At 51.7% G+C, this 23,662-nt stretch overlaps 1 protein-coding gene across 1 annotated transcript in view; it reads right to left on the bottom strand.

Moving 5' to 3' along the window:
• Positions 1-121: 121 nt before the first annotated feature.
• Positions 122-23,662, bottom strand: part of Tbcd (tubulin folding cofactor D) — a 148,688-nt gene continuing 125,147 nt past the window's right edge. The window contains exons 24-39 of the mRNA XM_090351442.1: positions 22,374-22,436; positions 21,383-21,459; positions 20,019-20,100; positions 18,121-18,239; positions 17,181-17,272; positions 16,063-16,203; positions 11,759-11,842; positions 11,069-11,227; positions 10,849-10,987; positions 8,380-8,501; positions 6,891-6,968; positions 3,339-3,428; positions 2,680-2,767; positions 2,305-2,414; positions 681-765; positions 122-330 (exon numbers count right to left, since the gene is read on the bottom strand). Of these exons, the coding sequence (XP_090207568.1) occupies positions 298-330; positions 681-765; positions 2,305-2,414; positions 2,680-2,767; positions 3,339-3,428; positions 6,891-6,968; positions 8,380-8,501; positions 10,849-10,987; positions 11,069-11,227; positions 11,759-11,842; positions 16,063-16,203; positions 17,181-17,272; positions 18,121-18,239; positions 20,019-20,100; positions 21,383-21,459; positions 22,374-22,436 (1,562 nt within the window). The 3' untranslated portion in view covers positions 122-297. The remainder of the gene's footprint in view (positions 331-680; positions 766-2,304; positions 2,415-2,679; positions 2,768-3,338; positions 3,429-6,890; positions 6,969-8,379; positions 8,502-10,848; positions 10,988-11,068; positions 11,228-11,758; positions 11,843-16,062; positions 16,204-17,180; positions 17,273-18,120; positions 18,240-20,018; positions 20,101-21,382; positions 21,460-22,373; positions 22,437-23,662) is intronic.

Genomic DNA, 23,662 nt, shown 5'->3' with positions numbered 1-23,662 from the left:
ATGCAGCCAGTGACGGCACCTGCCCATCAGGGCTGGGCGTCAGTCTCTGAGTGCCTGCACGAGCGCTGCCCAGCCTCTGGCAGAAAGAGGACCCCTGGCACATCAGCCTCAGAGACGAGCATAGGTGGACACATGATTTTATTCTGAGAAATGCAGCCGCAGCCCAGGGTCACTAGAGGCGTGGGGAAATGCTGCCCCCTGGTGATGACCACCGCTGCCCTCGAGTGGACAGGCTGTGCACCAGGTCTCTCCATGCTCTACGATGCTACTACGCAGCCCAGCCAGCAGGTTGAGGGCTCAGCTCCCAGGACCAGCTTCAGCAGCAGCAGGCTACAAGAGAAACGGCAGCGTCAGACTGACCAGCTCCTTCCCGCCCCCCTTTTCTGGATTTGGAACCCAAAAGGACTCCTGTGTGGGAGCCAGGAGGTGGTAACGGGTAGCTAAGGCTTCTCTGCCTCGTTTATTTGAGGGGGGAGGAGGAGGAGGAGGAAGACAATGATGACGAGGACCTGGGTCAACATGAGCCTTCTGAGGATTGGACACCTGGCAGCACAGTGTGAAGAAGACACAGGGTCCAGCACAGGTGTGGGCAGTGGGAAGAGGACAGGCTTGAGCACACTGCCGCCCTCGACGAGCTGACCCCAACTGGGTTCAGGAAACGGCCAGCGGCAAGGGCCTACCTTGGGCACCAGCTGGGGTCTGGGCACGGCGAGGAGGTCGCACAGGCGGTTCCGCTGCTCTCTCACCACCGGGAGCTTGGCGTCCCTGAAGAGGAGAGAAAGCACGGGACTTGAGTCTGCGCTGGCCTCTGGCGGCAGGAGCCTGCACAGTGCAGGCTCCACTGCTCTCCAGAGCACAGGGTGGGGAAGACATCACTTCTCACAGGGCAGCCTGGCCGTAGCTGCAGAGGGCTTCAGAAGCTCCCCTGAATCCAGTACTGACCACAACTGCTCAGCAGTGCTATGCAAGTACCCAACGTGTCTTTCACAAAAACAAGAAAAGCTTCTTTTGAGGTCTGGAATTAGCTATCAGAAAGGAGCTCCTGCATAGTGCCAAGGGATAGTTACCCTCTAAGACCAGGAGGCCTTGGCAGCAGCCAATGGGGCATCTGTGGACACAGGACACAGCTGGCTACAACAGACCTGCATCCAGCATCCTGGGGCTGTGAGCATCTGAGGGAGCCAACGCCTCTGTTTGGCCCACGTGGCTCCACCCATGCCCAGTCCTCATCCCCAGGACAGGTAGCAAGCCTATGCTCAGGACAGAAATGCAGGCATGCCCTGAGCAGCAGTGTGTGATTCTATACGCATGTGTCTGTCATTGTGACTATATGTGCAGACACGCGTGTGTGGTTCTTACTACATGTGGATACAATGTGTTGGGACTGTATATCTGTGGATACCAGTGTGGGATTGTGACTGGACACAATATATGTAGTTGTGACTATATGTGGAATGCACATGTGTGGGGTGGGTAAGAATGTGTGATGGTGACTGTGTATGTGAGTACAGGTATGTAGTAAGTATGCACAGGTAGTGTGTACAAGACCATATGATATTGTATAGGGCTGTACTCAAGAATATAACAGTGTTTGTGGGTGTGCAGTTCGTTCCTGGATCACAGGAAGTGCCACTTAAGTGTTTAGTGTCATGGCCACACAATCACCATTCCCAGCTACTTCCAAGCCCCGACCCCCCCATAACCCAGGCTTTGGAGCAAGTTCTGTTCAACCTCTGAAACATGTCCCCACAGGCACATGACCTTCACAGAGGGGACTGACTGTAGGGATGGGAGCAATGTGGGGAGCCCCGAGCCCCTCTTGGGCCAGGGCCTGTGTGTGTCTTGTTTTCCCTGTATTTCTGATGCCCAGCATTCCAGTGGAGATGACCCGTAACGTTCTCCAAGTCCCTTCGCCACAGCAGTGCCTGAGTCACAACCAACTACTGAGAGAAGGTTTTCTTTTTGTTGTTGTTGGTCACTGGGGCTTGAACGCTAGGCCTGGGCACTGTCCCTGAGCTCTTCAGCTCAAGGCTACCACCCTACCCCTTGAGCCACAGCCCCACTTCCCATTTTATAGTAATTAACTGGAGACAAGAGTCTCTGGGTCCTTAGTACCCAGGCTGGCTTTGAACCTTGATCTTCAGATCTCAGCTAGCTAGGATTGCAGGCACCGGCACTGGGAGAGCACTCTATGTATGCTAACTGTTTTCTTAGCTGAAGCCCCAGGTGTCAGGGCCTTCCCTTTGTCCCCTCTGGAGCTAGGGGACAGGAATGAGCATCACAGGTCAGGAGAGCCCCACTCACCAGGCTGTGTCACTGAGAACAAGCATGACCTCCTCCATGACTTCATCACCCACCACGCCGCTGTAGGTCAGCACCATCTCATAGATCTGGCTGGCCGCGGCCTTCCGGACCTGGAGCACACCAAGAGGGAATGGACCATCATGCAGAGAGCCAGTGTGCATCAAAGCTGAGCTTATACCCTGGTCCAGAAGGAAGGACAGGGAGGAGGTAGAGATTTGCACAGGACAGGCAAGGTGGCCTGCCACAGGGCAGGTCGTTCGCCTACTCTCTTTGCTAGCTCTTGCCCTGGGAATTTACCGCTTCTCATGGTCAGACACTCACCACAGGGCCTGGGTGGCAGAGCTGATGTGGCCTAAGATTCAGGCAGACACTTACCACGGGGAATGGGTGGCAGAGGAGGAGCAGGAGCTGCAGAAGGACCTTGTTCCTCACGTCACCATGGAACTGCACCATTCCACAGAGCCTGCAGAAGACCCACCAGGGTGTGATAAGAGATTGCATGGAACAACAGAAAGCTACCCGAGGACGACATAGCCAGCCCATAGGCTGAGGGGAGGAAACACAGGAAGGACACGGCCCAGAGCCCTCAGTATGCATGGGGCACACACCTGCGTGTGTGCAGTCATGTGCACTCGTGTACTATGTGAGCCTGCGTGTGTGTGTGTGTGTGTGTGAACACCAGACAGGGAAGCAGACCCTGAGACATCTCAGAGAGGACTAGCAAGAAACCTGCTCTGTCATAGCAACCCCCGCTCCTTGGGAACCTGTGGGGCCATCCAGGTGCTGACCACCCCTTCAGCTCTTTAGGGTGGCTGGGGGGGGGGGGGGAGGACTCCTCACACACCCGACTCCAGGCGCAGTCCTGAGCCTTCTGCTGCCCCCATGGAGGTGCCACACAGACCACACCAAGCAGCTTTACCTTTTGCTACTGTTGTCTTAAATGCACACTTGATTTTAAATAGCTTTAAGAGTAAAACTATCTCCCACCAGGAGGTACTAAGCCGCTCTGAATGCCAGCAGCATTTAGAACTCACACTGCAATGCTCGACCGCAGTTTCTGGATGTCTTTGGACTTCTTGATTTCTTCCTTACAAAGTGTAAGCAGCTGTACACAAAATGGGTGGCTGGAAGAAAAATACATTATTCCAGAGTGGGGCCTCCCTGGAGCTGCCACCACCCAGTGATGACAGAACAGAACCAGCTTGCCTGGGGTACCTGCCAGTGAGGGACAGGTACCAGGTCCTAAGTGAGTAGACATCACCCCCAGCAGGCTGACCTTAGCAGTTGCTCAAGTGACTGACCTCAAGAGTTATGCCCAGCGGAAGCTGTGGCTGGCTGAGGCCATATCTCTACCCACTACAGTGACCTACGTGCTGGACTGCTACACTTCAGGCCATGAAATCACCTCCCCACCAAGCCCAGTGACAGGAGGGTCCAGCTGTCCCCTGGCAGAGCAGCATAGATGGCCTCACCCCAAACCACCCAGCGCTCTCACCCCACTGGTTTCTCTCTAGCATCTCTGCAGACCCCTGAAAGGCTTGTTGGGGCAGGGCATCACATTGCTGAGGGCTGTGGGCATTCTGGAACCTCACCTAGCCATGTGCTCAGCACACCCACCACGTCAGGCTTCCTAGGTAGGGCTCCGAGTGTCGGGGCCCGTCTAGGTCTCAGCCCGTGGGCCCTGGGAACCCTGCATGGTTCACCGGCCAGCAGTATGCAGAGGGCTTTCTGAGCTCCACTGTGTAGCAGGGGAGCTCTCTGAACAGAGCCGCATGCACCTCACCCCAGCACCTCTGCACAGGACCTGGGCTCCCACCTACACCTGCTGACGTGTGTCACAGGCAAGAACCTGAAGCCACTTGAACCCCTCACTCTACCCTGCTAGCAATGCTGGTTCTCCACAGCCGCTGGGGTCAGCCACTGCCTAACTCCCCCTCCTAGTCACCCTACCACAGCCCCACCTCCCTCTCAGACCCCAGCATCCACTGTCAACGCAACAGCAGCTGGATGCTCATCGGCTGCCACTGTCACCACATGTCCAAGAGGTGAGCCTGTGTCCAGCCTCTCAGGACAGAAAGGCCTACAGGAGCAGCAGGTGCAAGCTTGGTCCCGACACTGCAAGCTGGACAAACCCCCCAGTTCTGAGACAAATGGGTACCTGGAGGGTGCTGTGCTTACTGGGGAACAGGAGATGCCACCTCTGGCTGGAGTGTCCCTGTGCTCTGATAGCCAAGCAATTCTTAGTGCTTACGAGAGACAAACTGAAGTGCTAGCTGACGAATCCCCAGCCCAGGCCTCCCTTGCTGACGCGGCCACTCACCAAACACTGCATCCAGAGTGCTGGCAAGCAATGAGATCAAACATTGGATAGGCAAGGAGCCCCAGGCTCAAGAGGAGAGGACCTTGTACAAAAGGCACTAGGGGGCTGGCAAGCAAGAAGCAGGACACTTAGTAAAGAGAATCAACAGCTGGTAAGGCACATCAGAGGTGATGAGGCAGTGCAAGAGAAGAAAGAGCAGCTGATAGGGCAGTAATGCTGGGTTTCCCAAGGGAAATGGGCTAGACTTAAAGAGGCAACAGGAAAAGCCCGAAAAAAGTAGAACTATGATCTGAATAGCAAGGTGAAAGCTGAATTCTACGTCTTCTGAAAATAACCTGGGTCAAAACAGGGCCATCACTCCGTACACTTGGGCTGTTTTCTAGGCGGGAGGGCAAGGAGGGGATCCCCAAAATACAGAAATTAAACCAAGTAACAAATACAGGGAATCTGTGATATATAGTTCAAGAGGCAGCGTGCTTACCTTGGTTCAATTCCCAGTATGCGGGTGGGTGGGTGTGTGTGTGCAGGAGGGGAGGGAAAGATAATTCAAAATAAGCATCCGTGGAAAAAGAAATGGTAAGAGGTGATGTTTTATGACTCTGAAGGGAAGTCAAACTCACAAGTCCTAACGTTACTGGGCAAGGTCCCAGAAAAAGGCTAACGTATTGAAAATTAGACTTCATTCAGTCTGAGGAAAACAGAATTAGAAAATGATTGTATTAATCAATTAGAGGTCAGACAGAAAGGAACAGAGAATAAATGTAGAACAAATGGAAAAAAAAACATTTAAATGTTTCTTTAAATGGTAGCTTTAAAATCAAGACGACTTAATGGGATAAAGAACCAAGTTAAATGAAAGATTGTCAGACTGAATTTCCACAAAATATGGTAATGACATATGTGTATGTGGAAAGAAAAAGGTACAGGTGTACAGTTAAGTCAATACAAAGAGTGTAACAAAAACTCCATAAATTCATCATCTGATAAAAAAAAAGATTCAATGCTAAATCTGTATATACCAAATCCATAAAGCAAAAGTTAACAAGCAAATTAAGAAATAAAAAGAGCCATGTAAGAACAGGAGGTATTTTTTCCACTACTTTGTTTTGTTTGATGTCAGTACTGGGACTTGAGCTCTCCCCTCAACCCCACCTCCGTGAGTGGACTGTTAAACCACTTGAGCCATGCCTCCACTTGTAGCTTTTTGCTGGATAACGAGATAAAAACCTCAAGGATCTGTCAGTCCCAGTTGGCTCAGAACCATGACCCTCAGATGGCCTCCTGAGTAGCTAGGATTATATGTGTGACCAGTGGGTACCCAGTATATTATAAACATTTTAAACAAGAAAATACATATTTAAACTCCTTTTCCCTTCCATGTACTGGTCCTGGGGCTTGAACTCCGAGTCTGGGCACTATCCCTAAGCTTTGGTGCTCAAGGGTAGCACTCTACCCCTTGAGCCACAGCTCTACTTCTGGCCTTTTTTCTTTTTTTTTTTTTGGTGATTAATTGGAGATCAGTCTCACAGACTTTCCTGTCCAGGCTGACTTCAAACTGTGATCTTCAGATCTCAGCCTCCTGAGTAACCAGGATCACAGGCGTGAGCTACTCAGGAAGTTGAGCTCTCAGGACATTCATTCACAAAGCCAGTCCTGGCAGAAGGTAGTGGTAACTGCTACCGTGCATTGAAGGATGCAGTGCCAGAGCTCTGCAGCCTTCCACCACCCTGCACTCTCATTTCCCCTTTGCCATGCAGCCTGCAGCCATTCTCATGTTCCAGCCTCTAGTGGCTTCCAGAGTGGCCCTGACCAACAGCCCTGGCAAATGTTACCTTACCTAGATGGCACCTCAGCTGTCAAACCCCGAGGACTCCATGCCCCTGGGAATTATCTCCTACGTCCTGAGCTCCACATATGAGTGCTTTGCTTATGATGTGAGCTGTTGCAGTCTGAGCTGCTCTGGAGGCTGAAGCTGGAGGCTTGTGAATTCAAGGCCAGCCCAGGCAGCACAAGTAAAGCTTTGTGTCAAAAAAATAAACAGCCAGGTGCCAGTGGCTCACACCTATAATTCTGAGAATCGTGTTTTGGAGCCAGCCTGGGTAAACCATTAGAAAACCAGAAGTGATGCTGTGGCTCAGAAGTGGTAGAAGACTCAGGGCCTGAGTGCAAGCCCCACAACTGAGAACACAAACCAACAAATATGAATAAAAAATAAAACATGAGTGACATGGGCTTTACCAACCAGCAAGCCCTCAACAGATCTTACTTTTCCTCGGTGGTGAAAATGTCAAAGCACCCATTAGCCAGCATCTGGTCCAACATCTTCAGTAGTGCTACAGATACCCTGAGGGGAGAAGACAGCATGCGTGAGACCTTGGCCCTCATGCTCAGGAGCTCAGAACACCCAAGGAAGAGGCAGGTAGAACAGCTGCCCAGGCCAAGTCCACTCCCCAGATGCGTTGAGCTGAGGCAGTCCCAGGCCAATCCTGGTATAGGATCCTAGAAACTAACGTGCACATTCTAGAGTTCACAAGGGAGCACAGAGGAAATACCAAAACAACCGTGAAAAATTTCAGAACAGAGCTGGCACGTTGACATCTGAGGGGGGGTCGAAGGGGGGCTCTGCAGCAGCAACGCGGAGACTGCATTCACCTGCACACTTTGCAGCACTAACCAGGCACGAAAGCGCTGCAGAAGTCTTCCCGACCAACAGCACTGGACACCTGCCTGTCCAGTGCAACATTAAAACGAGCATGCTTCCTCAGTGTCCCCACACAAACCCAAATGTACATAGGGCTGACTGTGGACCCTAAAACTGTGAAACTTCTAGAAAGAAATTTAACAATCTCCTCATATACGACATGAGAGGAGACACTGGAACTAACGCACGTATGACACACTCACTCCACAAAGCTCAAGAGTTGTAAAAAGACAACTAGGACCTGGACACGGGCAAACTGCGGACCTGACAGAGGACCTGTGCAGGGAAGCCTCAGCTGAACAGGCCCTACCTCTGCAGGCAGTGGAAACTGGGGGGCCGCATGCACAGCAGAATGGCTGCCTGAGAAGCTGACCCCAGAATACGGGGAGGATGGGAGCATGCAGGAGCTGGGGCATTACCATGGAGCAGAAACAGCACATCTGCTCCAAGAACCTGTCTGGCCGCTGCTCAAAAGTTAAACACTCCTACGGGGAACTCAGTTGTTCCACTGCTTGGGTTTTACCCAAGAAGAAGGAACACTCAGCCATGCATGTGTGTCCTCTGTGTGTGAGGCTACGAGGCCCAGATGGAGTCATTCTCGACCATGCCGGCCCAGCTACCACCCGTGGGCCGCCCAGCCGATAATGCCGATGCCCAGGGACACAAACTAGATGAAACGCAAGCTCAGCAACTGTCGCAGACTATCAGGACTGCTTGAGGCATGGCAGCCAGGACTCCAAGAGTCCAGTGGAGGCGCCTGGGCTTCAAGACACACGTGGGCCAGCAGGCTGCACCCCACACTTTGCGTATAGTTTCCAGAGTCACCCCACAGCCAGGAAGCTGACAGTGCCCTGTGAGAGGACACCACCCAGTCCCTGTACACGCTACCGATGCTGAGGTTCAGCCCCATGGAGTAAAAACTCACCGAAAACCTAGAGCCCAAAATTTTGCTTCCCACAGTAGGTGCAGACCAAGCCCAGAGGCCAGCTGGGCCCACCAGTCAGTGAGCCAACTGCTGCTGTGCCTGGGGATTCTGGAGACGGGTGCCACCTACCGGTCATTCAGGAGGTTATCCTCAAAGACACGCAGGATGCTCTCCCCGAAGGCCCCCAGGTCTCGTGGGTCTCCCTGAATCCCCTTCATGTACTCAAAGAGGCTCTGAGTGGAATGCCTGACCTGCAACACCAAGACGCCGACAGGTAAGGCCAACACTGCCTGGCCACAGTGATTGACAGTAGATGTCTGAAACCACACTCATCTACCAAGACAAGAGCCCCTAAAGGGGCTCAGCAGCCACTGTGGCACACACCGGGCCTGAGCCCAGCTGCCCCATGCCTTCACCAGGACACAGCAACTATGGGGCTGCCACCAAGCAGGTGCCGGCACTGTAGGTTCCACAGAGCCTGAAAAAACCCACCCCATCCTGCAGAGGGACCACAGGCCCTGAAAACTGGACATCAGTGAGGGCCTAACAAGAGCAGACAAAAAACCACGGCCCAGCCTGCTAGCTCAGTCTAACACCATAGAGAAAGCAAAGGGTGACGGGCAAGCCTCCAGGGCACCAAGAACTGGACTGGACATGAAGACACCTCAGCCATCCTGAGGGCAGTGGCCCTCACAGGACAAAGAAGTAAATTCTTCACAGAATATGTTGAGACACAGGAGAGCCCTGTGGGTATGAAAAGCAGCCTACAAAGCACAGGGGGAGTCTCTGAGTCAGCCACAGGCAAGTCTGAGCCAGGCCATACAGTGCGTGACCAGTGCGTGACAGAGAACTTTCACCTGAGAGAGATGCAGGCAGAAATGCAGCAGGGGATGAGAGACACGGGCAGACACGCAGCGGGTGATGAGACGGGCAGACACGCAGTGGGTGATGAGACACGGGCAGACACGCAGCGGGGGATGAGACACGGGCAGACACGCAGCGGGTGATGACACGGACAGACACGCAGCGGGTGATGAGACACGGGCAGACACGCAGCGGGTGATGACACGGACAGACACGCAGCGGGTGATGAGACACGGGCAGACACGCAGCGGGGGATGAGACACGGGCAGACACGCAGCGGGAGATGAGACACGGGCAGACACGCAGCGGGAGATGAGACACGGGCAGACACGCAGCGGGTGATGAGACACGGGCAGACACGCAGCGGGTGATGAGACACGGGCAGACACGCAGCGGGTGATGAGACGGGCAGACACACTGCGGGTGATGAGACACGGGCAGACACGCAGCGGGTGATGAGACACGGGCAGACACTCAGCGGGAGATGAGACACGGGCAGACACGCAGCGGGAGATGAGACACGGGCAGACACGCAGCGGGAGATCAGAGACACGGGCAGACACGCAGCGGGTGATGAGACACGGGCAGACACGCAGCGGGAGATGAGACACGGGCAGACACGCAGCGGGTGATGAGACACGGGCAGACACGCAGCGGGTGATGAGACACGGGCAGACACGCAGCGGGGGATGAGACACGGGCAGACACGCAGCGGGTGATGAGACACGGGCAGACACGCAGCGGGGGATGAGACACGGGCAGACACGCAGCGGGGGATGAGACACGGGCAGACACGCAGCGGGGGATGAGACACGGGCAGACACGCAGCGGGGGATGAGACACGGGCAGACACGCAGCGGGGGAACATAGTTCAGGAATGAGTTTAAAACCTTTTCCCCCTGAGAGAGCTCCAGTGCACCTTGGTGCTGGAGGGTGTGTCTGCCAGAAATGGGGATCAAACAGACTGAAGCCACGAATTGGTGGGCAGACGCTGTCCTACCGTTCTCTGTAATCTTGTTTCAAATTTCCAAAAGAATATCTCAAGAAAAAATAATTGCACTCCATGGAGTTGGAATCGTCAGCTACAAAATTATGTACTCATTTACAATAATGCCAAAATTTAAGCATTTTAAAGACACACAATCTGAACTAGTCCTGTGTCCTGCTTTTCAGGTAATGTGTCTGGCATCAAGGCCATAAGAAGCCAAAAAGCATTGGTGCCCCCATACCCATACAGACATGGGGCTGTGGCCCCCCAGAAGATAACGATCCCCACTGAAAATGCAGGTTCTGCCTTTCCCAGGCTCAGCCACATAAGAGTCCCCTCAGGACAGGGGCAAGAAGCTGGACTCCTGATCACAGCTAAATGACAGAGAGTGGAGAAAGGCAAGGAGAAAGAGAGAAACTAACTGCAGGGAGATGGACACTGGGGACTCTGTGGACTTCCCGCATGAGAATGGATTATGGGGCTGGGAGCGTGGCCCAGTGGTAGAGTGCTGACTTAGCATGCATGAAGCTCTGGGTTCCATTCCTCAGTATCACATCCACAGAAAAAGCCAGAAATGGTGTTGTGGCACTTAAGTGGCAGAGTGCTAGCCTTGAGCACAACAAGACTCAGGGATAGTGCCCAGGACCTGAGTTTAAGCCCCAGGCCTGGCAAAAGAAGAATGCATTAGGATTGGCCCCAGGTGGAAGAAGCCAAATTCCAGCCCACCCTAGCAGGTACCACCTCACCGTTGATTCTGTCAAGCCACCCACAGACACAGCCAGCCCCAGCAGGACGTGGTAACGGTAGGCAGGCAGCCCCAAGAGCTGGGTGATGAGGGGGAAGGCCTGGGAAGGCGCCTTCCAGTTCACCGAGGCCATGGTGGACCTGAAAGAAATTGAGTTCTTTGGGGTCTTTCGGGGGGCCACCAGGTGGAGGAGGTGGCAGATATGCCCCAAGAGTACCTACCTGGGAAACAGCGTCTCCAGCTCTCCTCGGTGGGGCACATGGGGGACGGGGGGGCTGTCAAAGTGTAGGAGCGTCAGGAACACATGGGCAGCGTGGGCGCGGACCCGGTCAATCTTCTCACTTGCCTGCTGGGCAAGTGAGCACATCACACGCTCACACCTGAGGGTGACCAAGGACAGCCCCTTTAGCTCACAAGCCACCTCACCCGGCCTGCCGCCACATCCCGGGAGCCACACAGCAGATGCCCGTGAAGGCTGCCATAGTGCTGGGAAGGAAGAAGGGAGAGACAGAAGAATGATGGGCAAGCAGCTGGCAGAAAGGAGGATGGGATGAAGAGAGGGCACAACAAAGGGAAGGGCAAGGAAGACAGAGGAGGAGAGGATCCAGAGGAGAGGTCAGGCAATGCTACAGACCAGACACCACCTAGGCCGAACCCAAGGCCTTGGCAAGAAATCTAGCTGTAAGGGTTGACGGAGTGACGGCAGCCCATCCCGGAGGGAGCCTCAGGAACGGAACCCAAGCCCAGAAACTGCCCTGGCCTCACCCGCCAGTGAACTGGGCTGGTGAGCAAGGGAGAACTCTGGCCACCAGCCACAGGCTTGGGGAGGGTCAGGACAAAGGCCCGAGATGGTCATCTCTGACGACGGGTGCCCACGGCGGCTGTCTAGGGTGGCCTCACCCAGTACTCACACGGGGGCCTCAAGCAGGGTGGGCTGCATCTGCACCAGCAAGAGCATCAGGTCCATCAGGCTGGTCATGGCGGCCTCACGGACACTGCAGGACAGGGTGCACGGGGACTGTCAGCGTGAGGCTGGTCATGGCGGCCTCACGGACACTGCAGGACAGGGTGCACGGGGACTGTCAGTCAGTGTGAGGCTGGAGTCCTGACACGCCCCACCCAGCTCACACACCAGGCTGAAAGCCCACAGAACACGCTGGCAGGAGCTCTTGCTTGGGAGAAGGTTCCCGGTGCACTGCAGCAAGGAGTGTGGAGACCTGAGGGCCACACACAGGCTCCACTTCAAGAAACTCACACACAGGGTGAGTTTCGGAGATTACAGAAATCCCACTTCAGTAGGAAACATCAGCGAAACCCAGTTCAAGCAGCTGGCAGCCCTTCTGTCTCCCGCACGTTACTGAACAAGAGACTTCATGTTTGACACCTGCAGAGACTGGACGAGTCCCAACAAGGCCGTGAGAGTGCACTCACAGGCACACCACCGCTCCCCAGAGCTGTCCTAATGAAGCACCAGCACCACGGAACCCATGTGAGGGCACCCCAGGGGCCCCTGCTGCAGCAGCAGCCTGGGCTCTGCTATTCTACCATGCTGTAGCCCGGTGCGAGGAGGCAAAGCAGAAAACAGCCACAGGGCCCCTTCCAATCCTCCACTCTGACCTATGAGAGGACTCGGGTTCTGAGGAGACCAGGATCACCGAAGCTACAACACAGAGTAGCAGAACTTACTTACTTACTTATTTATTTATTGCCAGTCCTAGGGCTTCAACTCAGGGCCTGGGGACTGTCCTTGGGGTTTCTCAAGGATAGCCCTCAACTCAGTGTCATTTCTAGCACTTCCAGGGTTTTGTGCATGCTCAGCAAGCACCCTACCACTAAACCACACTCTTAGCCCAAGAATTTACTTATTTTTTTTTTAAATTTTATTATAAGCCTGGTGTACGGGGGGTTACAGTTATATGAGTCAGGTAATGAGTACAGTCAATCCGTCCTTATTCTCTCCCAGGTTTCCCTTCTGACTTCTCTCCCCCTAAAGTTATATAGTTCATTTCCAACATCGTGTCTAATGGCCTTTGTCCCATTTCTGTGCCTCACTGTCCCCTCTCCAAATCAAATAAACTTGTATATACAAGACAAAGGGAAGAAGGGAATAAAGCTAGCATGCACAAAGACCTGGGTTCAATTCCTCAGTACCACATACATAGAAAAGCCAAGTGGTGCTTGGCTCAAGTGGTAGAGCTCTAGCCTTGAGGAAAGCCCAAGGACAGTGCTCAGGCCCTGAGCTCAAGCCACGGGACTAGCAAAAACAAAACAAAACAAAACACGAACACCTTGTTGAGCTGGGTGTGGTGGCTCATGCCTATAATCCTAGCTACTCAGGAGGCTGAGATCTGAGAACCACAGTTCAAAGCCAGCCAGGGCACTAAAAAGTCCATGAGACTTATCTCTAATTAACCACTAGAAAACAGGAAGTGGTGCTGTGGCTCAAGGGGTAGGGCAGTAGCCTTGAGCTGAAGAGCTCAGGGACAGCGCCCAGGCCCAGAGTTCAGGTCCCACAACTGACCCCCCTCCAAAAACCCCAAAACTTGTTACTTCCACTTATTGCTGTTCATTTTAATAAACATCACTCCACATGATCTTATGTACAGCGCTATTGAGCCCTGAGACCCTCTCCTAGGGATATGTTCTTTTGTTCTCATGGTGTGAATTGTGTGGATTGCAATTTAATCATAGCCAGGTGTGATTATTTGTCTTTTACTATTCATTGCATTTGCTTGTAGATTTATAGGTATATTCCAGTTATTACAAATGAGGGAAAGCATGCAACCTATGTTTCTTTAGGTCTGGCTTACTTTGCTTAGTATTATTCTTTCCAAGTCTTCCTATTTCCTTATGAATGGGCCAATGTCATTCTTTCTGATGGAAGAACGGAATTCCACTGGGCATGTATAGCACATTTTCTTGATCCATTTATCCATTGAGGGCCATTTGAGTTGGTTCTTGGCTTGGTAAATAATGCCACAATGAACAGGATTGTGCTGGTGGCTTTAGCATGTGTGGCCAATTGGATAGATACCTAGAAATGGGATTCCTGGGTCATAGGGAAGCTCTACGTTTAGTCTTCTAAAGAACCCCCATACTGCTTTCCAGAGGAGTGGAACAAGTCTACATTCCCACTCAAAGTGAAGCAGAGCTCCCTTCTGGCTGCATCCCCTCCAGCATCTGTCATTGTTGTGCCTTTCTAACTGGGGGAGGTGGAACCCCAGAGCTGATGTGCTTTTCTTTAGGGCCAGGTGTCCAACACCACCTCCTGTGTCTATTGGTTATTCTTATTTCTTCTTTGGAGAAGTCTCTCAAGTCTTTAGCCCATTTACTAGTTGGGTTGTTGCTTCTTTGAGGATTTGTTTTGGGGAGATTCAAATTTTTGAGCTCTGACTGTATTTTTAGATATGCGGCTTTGTCTGATGCATAGCTGGTAAAGATCTCCTCCCATTCTCTGGGCCTTCTATTTATCTCACTAGCTATATTTTTGGCCATGCAGAAACTCTTCAGTTTGACATAGTTCCACTTATCCGGTCCTTCTTTGATTCGCTATGATTCTGGATCTTTTCTTGGGAAGATTTGAACTATGCCAAGGAACCCTAGTTTTTCTCCTATCCCTTCCTGTAATACTTTCAGGGTATCTGGTCCTACATTGAGGAGTTTGATCTTTTGAGCTGATTCTGGTGCAGGGAGATATATAAGGATCTAGCATCAGTTTTCTGCACATGTATAGCCAATTCTGCCAACAATACCTGTTGAAGAAGCTGTCTTTCTTCCATCTTGTGTTTTTGGTTCCTTTATCAAATACTTGGTGGCAATAGATCTATGGGTTGATTTCTAGCTTTTCCATTCCATTGGCCCACAGATCTATTCCTGTGCTAGTACCAAGCTGTTTCTACAACTACAGCTTTATATAGTTTGAAAGCTTGATACTGATAGTATACCAGCACTGTTTTTCTGCTAAGGGTTGTTTTTGCTATTTGGGGTATTTTATTATTCCATATGAATTTTTACATTGCTTTTTCTATATCACTGAAGAATGTTGTTGGTAATTTGATGGGTACTACATTGAATTTGTCGATAACTTTGAGCAGTGTTGGCATTTTCATGATGTTAGATTAGCAGCATTTAAACAATTGAAGAAACCAAACAAACTACAACAACAACAACAAAAACTGAACAAAGCAGATAGAGCTTTGGGACCTGCCTGCTATGTGGTGAGCGTTTAGGCTGCCTAGAAAAATCAAGTGAAGACGTAAGGCTCAGGATGGGCGCCATGGCTCGCGCCTGTACTCCTGCTCGTAGGAGATGGAGAATGGCAGGACCTTCAAAACATTTCATACTAAGTGCAGTAGCCAGACCCAAAGGAACACAGGCTCAGAGGTTTCCCTCATTTGTAATAATTAGTACACACCCAGAACGCTCCTAGCAGAGGATTACAATAGCTCAAAACCTCTGCAGACGCAGCTCAGGTGACAGAGTGCCTGATTAATAAGCACAAGACCCCAGTTTTAAATCTTAGTACTGACAATAAACAACAAAAATTAGGCCCAAATAACCCATGGAGTGGCATATCCTTTTTTTTCTATCAGCCCTCTCCCATCACCTCTCAGAACACTCTGCTCAGTCTTGTAGACAGCCCACCCTCACTCGTGCAGACAGCAGGCATCTATTTCTGCAGCCTGGACAGACCTGCCTGACCATAACGCCTGGGTCCAGCACAGGACTTCAAAGCCCACAGTCCTCAGGAGAGTTTCTGCCAGGATATGACACCCATCATTTCAAATCTGGATTCCAATCAGGAATCAAGACAACTTGCAGCTGAACCCCTGGAAGCCATCAACTCAGAACAGAGATTCTCCAGAGCACCCACGTCCTCCTGAGCCTCTGAATGACAGCAGTTCTCACGGTGACCAGGAGTACTGTTAGACATGAACCCCGAGCCCCCAGCTCAAACACAACGCAACACAACTCAACAGAACACTCAATGTCTACAGCTAATGTTGCTGTAGAGAAAGCTGGAGCAGGGAGGCCGCCCCACAGGGTGCTTTCCTGAATGGAGAATGGGAGGAAGCTCCAGGTGCAGCTGGGGCAAGGCCTGCAGTCAGGAGGGTCTGTTTCAGTCATCTGAGACATAGGAAAAGCGGCCAAAAGCCCCATCCCTCGGGGCCACGCACAAGGCAACAGGCTGCGGAGGCACAGATGCTGTCCTTACCAGGATCCCACATCTCCTCTGCTGTCGGTGGTATAGTCACACATGCAGTTCAGCAGTGCTGTGTAAATCTCAGAAACATTCTCTCTGCACACTGCTTCATCTGGAGGCCCCTCTGCTTTTACACCAACGGTCTGGCAAATGCTAAAATTACAATGTGCAAAATCAGTCCTGACGTGTCAGCCCATGCCTCATGTCGGTGCCCTGACAAGCCTTCCTAAGAGGGACATTCAGCACAGCCAGGAGGGTGCCCTCTGCATGCAGGTGGGAATGGCTGCCGAGTCCCCATGGTCTATACGGTAGCCTCCCTTCCATCCCGACAAAAGGGAGTTGGTACTGCCGTAGGAGACTGGAAAGACGAAGGCTCGGCAGTCCTGAACACTGATCCACAGGCAGACGCCACTACAAGCTCCACAGTCCTTAGCAGCCTCCAGCTGAGGCATATTCCCCAGGTCTGAGGGTGGAACCCAGGGCCTGATGCATGCTTTGTAAGCTCTACCACCTTTTTTTTTTTTTTTTTGACAGTCTTGGGCCTTGAACTCAGGGCCTGTGCACTGTCCTTGGGCTTTCTCAAGGCTAGAGCTCTACCACTTGAGCCTCAGCACCATTTCTGGCTTTTTTCTATGTGTGTGGTACTGAGGAATCGAACCCGGGCCTTTGTGCATGCTAGGTAAGCACGCTACCACTAGGCCACACTCCGGGCCAGGTCCTTGAACTCTTGCTCGACTTTTTCACTTGTGGATGGCACTCTCCCACTTGAGGCACACCTTCAGTCCAACTGCCTGACTGGTGAACTAGAGGTAAGTCTTTGGAACCATTCATCTCTGCCGCCTTGGTAGCTGAGATTACAGGCACCAGCCACTGGTACCTACTTGTTTCTAGTTCATCGTTCCTAGTTGTAGTTACATAGCAAGTTTAATGTTTATCACTAAGAACATACAACTGTCTCAAGGCCTCTCCAGACTCCTGGATATGTTCCCTGACACCAAGGGAAAGGGAAAGGGGAAAAATGGAGGTAAGCGGAGGGGTGGGAAGGGGAGAAGAGGGACTAGAAAACAAAGTACCTCCCTCTAGGTGTGTTCTACCAGGAGCCACCACCTATGGCGGGCCCACTCACTCACCTCGAGATTGCCCTCAAGCCATCCCTCCGAGCCTCAGCAAAGCTCACATCCTTGGGTGAAATGCAGGTGACTGCTCTCAGACCAGTGAGAACCTGAAGGAAATGGAATTCCCAAAAGCAGTGTCAACTACCAACTGAGTGAGTGAGTGAGTGTGCATGAGTGCATGTGTGTGTGTTGTTTTATTTTGTTTGTGAGACAGACAGGTGGGGAGGACAGGGAGAAACACAGGCTACATAGGGCCAGGCGGGATGCCTGTCAATCACTCAGGAAGCACAGAGTGAAACCAGGATAGGGAGGTGAGAAGAGCCAAGCCGAGGACAGAAGAGCCTTGGACCCTGGGAAAGGATGACCAACCATTTGATGCAGGAGAACAAGCAGGTAGGCATTTCTAGGAATAGACAGGGCAGTGTGAGAAAGAAGGGCCCCCAGAGGCGAAGGAGTGAGTCACAGGCCACCTAGGATGACGGCCTGGCAAGGTCCAGCTTGGGCCTGGACCATGCAAAGGAAGCACTTGGCAGGGGCTGGACAAAGCAACAGAGAAACCTGAAAGTATGTAAGGACACTGACCAGCCAGCACACGAACAGGGAAAGCTAGGCCCACTCCCTTCTAACAGCAGCTGTCGCTGCTATGGGGTGCAAGGTGAAATCCAAAAGAGAGACAAAAATGTCAGTGTGTCGTGTGTGCTTCTAGGGACAGGTCCACACCCTCTGACACCAGCCTGGCTCCACTGCAGCCGCAGCTTCCTTCCTGCTGACTGGGGGCAACTCTCGAAGAGGGCTGTCCTGCAGGAGCAAGTCAGCCAGCACCTCAAGTTCGGCCAGCTGCTGTCCTTTCCTATGGCCACATATGCTGCCAGATGCATGACCATAGACCACACCACACAAACGCTGACTGACCGAGCCTGCCCCACTTTCTGTCCACCTGCTCACAAAGCCTCACCTGCTGCAGATGGCCTCTCAGAAGGAAGCTGGGGAGGGCACCCAAGGCTGAGGAGAAGCCACAGCGAGTCATTTCTTCAGGACTCTGAAGCTCAGCAAGGTACTGTGGGATCAGTTCCCCTGGAAAAGAGAAGACATGTGAAGAGAATCTCCTACTGCCTGTACATGCCCTGCAGAAATGCCAGCCAGGCACTTGGGCAACCAGGGCGTAGACAAAAAGAAGTGAAAGAAAGAACTTACACAAGGGGGAATTTTGTTCTGTTTTAGAAGTACTAGGGCTTGAACTCCGGGTCTTATGGTTGCTAGGCAAGGACTCTACCACTTCATCCATGCCCCAGTCCTTTGTGCTGTCAGTGTTTTTCGAGTAGTCTTCCATTTGGGCACAGGCTTGCTTGGACCATAGTCCTAGTTACTTGTTTTGCATAGCTAGGAAAACAGGCAAGATGTGCCACTGTGCCTAAGTTTGTTGTGCCAGTGTTGACATGGGGGTCTCTAGCACTTTCTACCCAACTGGTCTTCTACCATAACCCAAGCAACTAGGATTACAGGCATGAGTCACCGCACCAGGCTTATACAATGATTTTAAGGTGTTTATAAGTAACTTTAATCAAATGCAAAAGTGGTGTGAGAGCAACTGGCACATTTGTACTTGCATTTCATTCATTGTGAGAATCAAGCTTACTGTGGAAATACAACCTCCTCATAAAGGAAAAGAAAATGGCAGGCACATCCATGCTTTCATCTCCACTCACTAAAAAAGCACAAGACCTGTGAAAATGATGTGCTCATCAGCAGAAAAGCAGAGGTGGGACAGGAACAGAAGGCAGAGGGAGAGGCAGAACTGAGAGCAAGGGAAGGACCGTGAAGACAGTCAGTGACTCTGAGGGAGGACAGGGAAGACCGGTGCTATCAAGGGGTCCTGCTGGATAAAGCCCAGATTTCCAGTCACCACTACTGAGCTGCATAACAGAGGAACCCTAGTAATGCTCCGCCCCTTTCAGGCAGTAAGGCAGGAAAACAGCGGGAGGGTGGTTGAAATACACACCAAGAACTCCTAAAGACAAGAGGAAGAAACGGGATGGACCAAAATAGGAAAGGAAGAAGTCAGACTACCCCAATATGCAGCTAACCTAAACCCCCAGGATGCCATCCCCAAGCTGGAGCTGATGAAGGCCTTCAGCAACGTAACAGGATGCAGGAGATGCAAGACCAACACGTGAAAATCACTCACTCTTCTGTACACCAACAATAAACAGAATGGGAAGGAAATTAGGAAAACAACTCCACTCACAACAGCTGTAACAATAACACCTAAAAGACCTACTAATAAACCTAACCAAGGAAGTGAAGGACATCTACCATTAAAACTATTATGAAAATGTCCACACTAAAGGCAATCTACAAATCAAATGTAATACTGACCAAAATTTCAATGTGAGGGGCCGGGAGTGTGGCCTAGTGGTGCGCACACGCGCACACACACGCACACACACACGCACACACACACGCACGCACACACACACGCGCACACGCACACACACGCGCACACACGCACACGCACGCGCACACACACGCGCACACACGCACGCGCGCACACGCACGCACGCGCGCACACGCACACACACGCGCGCACACACGCGCACACAAACGCATGCACACACGCGCGCACACATGCACGCGCACACACGCACGTGCACGCACACGCGCACACGCACGTGCGCGCGCACGCACACACGCACACACACGCACGCACACGCACACACACACACACACACAGGAAATTTAATCAGCCATTAGGAAGAATGACATTACGCCCTTTGCAGGGAGATGGATCTGGAAAAGGTCACACTGAGTGAATTGCGTCAGGTACAGCTGGAGGCTGGCCCTCAGTTCACTCACCTGCAATGGCAGGACCTGTGTCCCCAGGACCCCGCCTGTAGTACTCTCTGGAAAGAGCAGCTAGGGCTGAGACAGCGGTGTCCTGAAACACAGGAAATCAATGTTCAGAGCTCTGCCGTGAAGTCCTGGGTCTCTACATCAGGGTCCTTCTGATAAGAGTGGCTATGCTTAAAAACCAATCACACCACTCCCATACTCTCGCTTCTCTTTAAGAGTATGAATTTTCCACCGTTTACCAAACTTTATCCTTTTTCATGAATGCATCTATGCACTGACATCTGTCAGATATGCTAATTGCATTAATTTGCTATACTAGTTTGGCTTTTTTTTTTTAATAGAGAACTTGGTTATTTCTTCCCCAAAAGTGTAAATTCCCCATCTTCTAATACAGCCTGGCTAACAATGAAGTGGTGCAAGGGTGAAGTAGGCTCTGTTAAGCTGTAGAGGGCCACATATGGAGGAGCACAGGGGCCCTGGGCATCAGGAACAAGCAAAAGTGCTGAACAAGAAGGGTGAGAGACCAATTCTGGTCCCTGGAAGCCACGGCAGAACAAGATGCCACACAGAGAAGGTCTACCAAAAAGCTGGAAGTGGAGCTGTGTGGCTCAAGGGGTAGAGCACTTGCCTTGAACCAAACAAAAAACCAACCAAACACACAAAAACCCCTTAGGGACAGCAACTCAGGTCCTGAATTTAAGACCCAGGACCAGTACCAAAAAGAAGAGGGGAAGGGAGGGAAAGGGAAGGGAAAGGAGGGGAGTAAAGGGGAGGATGTCTTTGATAACAAGGCTCTTAAAACTGACCAAGAAGACAGTACCTGTATCTCACAGAACGAGAAAACTACTTAAGACATGACATTATGAGAAGGAAGAGGCCAGCCCAGAGGAACAAGCATCAAAGACACACGTGCAGACTTCTATTCCTTGTCTATATCCAAAGCTTGCCCACACCAGAAACCATAGCTCACAGCCTACAAAATGCTTTACGTATCACAGCCCTGTAAGTCTGTGGCCACCTGTTCCCCAAACATGGATACAAATCCCCTCACTGCATGTGACACTGGCATCCATACGCCCGGGCACAGTCTGAACTGCAGTTTACTCATTTGCGTATGAGCCAAGTTTTGGAGGTGAGGATAATTAGTAAGGCCAAAAACAGCAAAAAAAAAAAAAAAAAAAAAAAAAAGAAAAGAAAAAAGTTAGCATTCTGATCACCAGGGGCTACAAAGACCTCCTGATTCTATGAACCTGGTAACAAGTCCATGCCAAATTCTAACATTAACCACACAAAGGAGACTGGTGCTGCCAGACCTCCAGACTGGACTCCAGCCATGCAGGGGAAGATAGGACTCAGGCCCAACACACCTTGATCTGCTGTCTAGAATGGCTTGAAAAGAGGTGGAGACTTCTCAGAGTGTCATCTATCAGCCACTGCCAGCCATCTGCCAAAGACATGAAGATGGTGACTTACCAAACTCAGAACGCTCAGAGGCACCACTGGGAGGGATCTAGAGACGTGAGAGCTCACACAGGCTTTCCAAGGTACAGGAGGCCAGACTGCTTCAGACTGCTGCCAACCCAGGGCTGGCAGCGCGCGAAATGCCACTTCCCATTAACGGCGCATTCACACATCATGGGTTCTTGTTGCGGGGGGGCGGGGAGGGGCACACACAGAGAGAGTTTAATCAGTTAAAAAACAAAAACCTTTGGAAATGTGGCCTACTGGTAGAGTGCTTACCTTACATGCATGAAACCTTGGGTTCGGTTCCTTGGTACCACATACACAGAAAAAGCTTGAAGTGGTGCTGTGGCTCAAGTGGCAGTGTGCTAGCCTTGAGAAAAACCCAAGGACAGTGCCCAGGCCCTGGGCTCAAGCCCTAGCCCTGGCACACGCACACGCGCACGCACACACACACTTGTAACTGCAGGCTAGAGTACCGGGCAGATCTGGGCTGAGCAATCTGCTGCTGTGTGGCCCCGGCCAACTCCAGCACTCGGTGGTCACCTAGGTTCTCAGGTGTCCACCAGGGCCACAATCACTGGCCGTGGGTGCCCTGGGACCACCGCTGGAGTGCTGGGGAATGGACAGGAAAGGGACCTCTGGCTACCAGGAGAGGGCTACAGGACCTCACCGTGGTTTCAAGACGGGTCTTCTAACAGTCACCTTGTAATCCCACCGCTTTTACACCCATGCCAACATGGCTTGGAGCAGTTGTGTAAGAAAATGCTATCAAAAAGCACTTACCAACATGAGAAGGGGAATCAACGTGTGAGAAGTAATGCGCTTTATCTGACAAATATAACTGTAATCTATTAATTACACTAAAAAAGAAGAAATGGAAAAAAAAGCACTTACCTATGACAGGGTCACCTTTAAAGGGCATTCTGGAAAGTGATAAGTTCTGTATTAAAATACACACTAGAAGAAAAGAGGAAAAAGCACCATCATCAATCCAAAATGCCTCTCACAGCACCCGGCTCACTGCACTTCAAGCTGTGCACTCTCAGCCTCAGACTCCCGTCACCTCCCTGCTTGCTGGCCAGCCCAGGATACCTCCTCAGCTGGGCGCCTGGAACGAGGAGGCATTTCAGACCTAACTGGGGGTACCCCCCGGAAAAGATGCTCGTACGCACCCACAGATCCTAGCCTGGTCAAGATCTCTATACAGGCTGATACAGCTCGGTAATAAGAGCGTGTTTTAACAAGGCCTTGTCATCAGTCCTTCCCCCAGACAGACTGCAGGGATGAGGTGGGGAAAACTCTTTATAAGGAGGCGACAGTTATCCTGGACCTGACTATAACCCCAGAGGGCACAGCCCAATTCTGAGGACTTGCATAAGAAAGGCCATGAGCACAAGTGACCAGGGGCTATGGAAAGGCACCTGATGCCATCTGAGGCAAGGACTGTTTCCAAAGTCAGAGGAAGTGCTCCTGTCACAGGCAGCCATGAGCCATTTGCCAAGAGAGAGGACACGACCTGGGCGTCCAGTCAACAGGCATAAGGCAGGTCTACCAGAGATAAAACATGGAAGAGTTCACACCAGAAGCACAGTGGGCACAGACCCAGGCTGTGGATCACAGGGAATAGAACAGGGGGACCCCTGGCCTCTGGGACGCGTCCCTAACAGCATGGACTAGCCCTCAACTCTGGTGGGTCCAGATGACCCATCAGTGCCACGGAGTCAACGTGTGAAACAGGACGGATTGCTACTGGAGCAAATGGGGTGGCATCTGAGTGTCACCTGGATGGCTCCACAGCGGGGTAACCTGTCTTCACGTCTGCTTCTAGAGTACTTAGCCTCCTGTCCTCACACCTGAAGCTCAGGGACTACTTGGCTCCATTCTCTTCACACTGCCACATACAGCCTGACTGCATTCTTCCTGTGTGCTACACTAAAATAAATACACAATTAGCAGTTCTCCTCATCATAATTTGTATTTGCCCAAACACAATGGAAAAATGGACAGGAGAGTCTTCCAGTTTATCATATTTTCACTTGTGCCCCACCTCATGATTTGACATGCGGCCTTTGGTGGACTGCATTTCCTCCTGCAGGTCTGCCACCTGCTTCCCATACTTCTCCTGTACAGAAACATGTCCCTTTACCTCCCACCTCAGGAAGACCACAGCACCAGGGCACACT

This window comes from Megascapheus bottae, chromosome 17 (assembly GCF_031878675.1).
Source record: "Megascapheus bottae isolate mThoBot1 chromosome 17, mThoBot2.hap1, whole genome shotgun sequence".
In the NCBI taxonomy this organism is placed as follows: Eukaryota; Metazoa; Chordata; class Mammalia; order Rodentia; family Geomyidae; genus Megascapheus; species Megascapheus bottae.
Note: the sequence above shows the minus strand (reverse complement) of the source record. Positions and strands in the feature narration are given on the sequence as shown.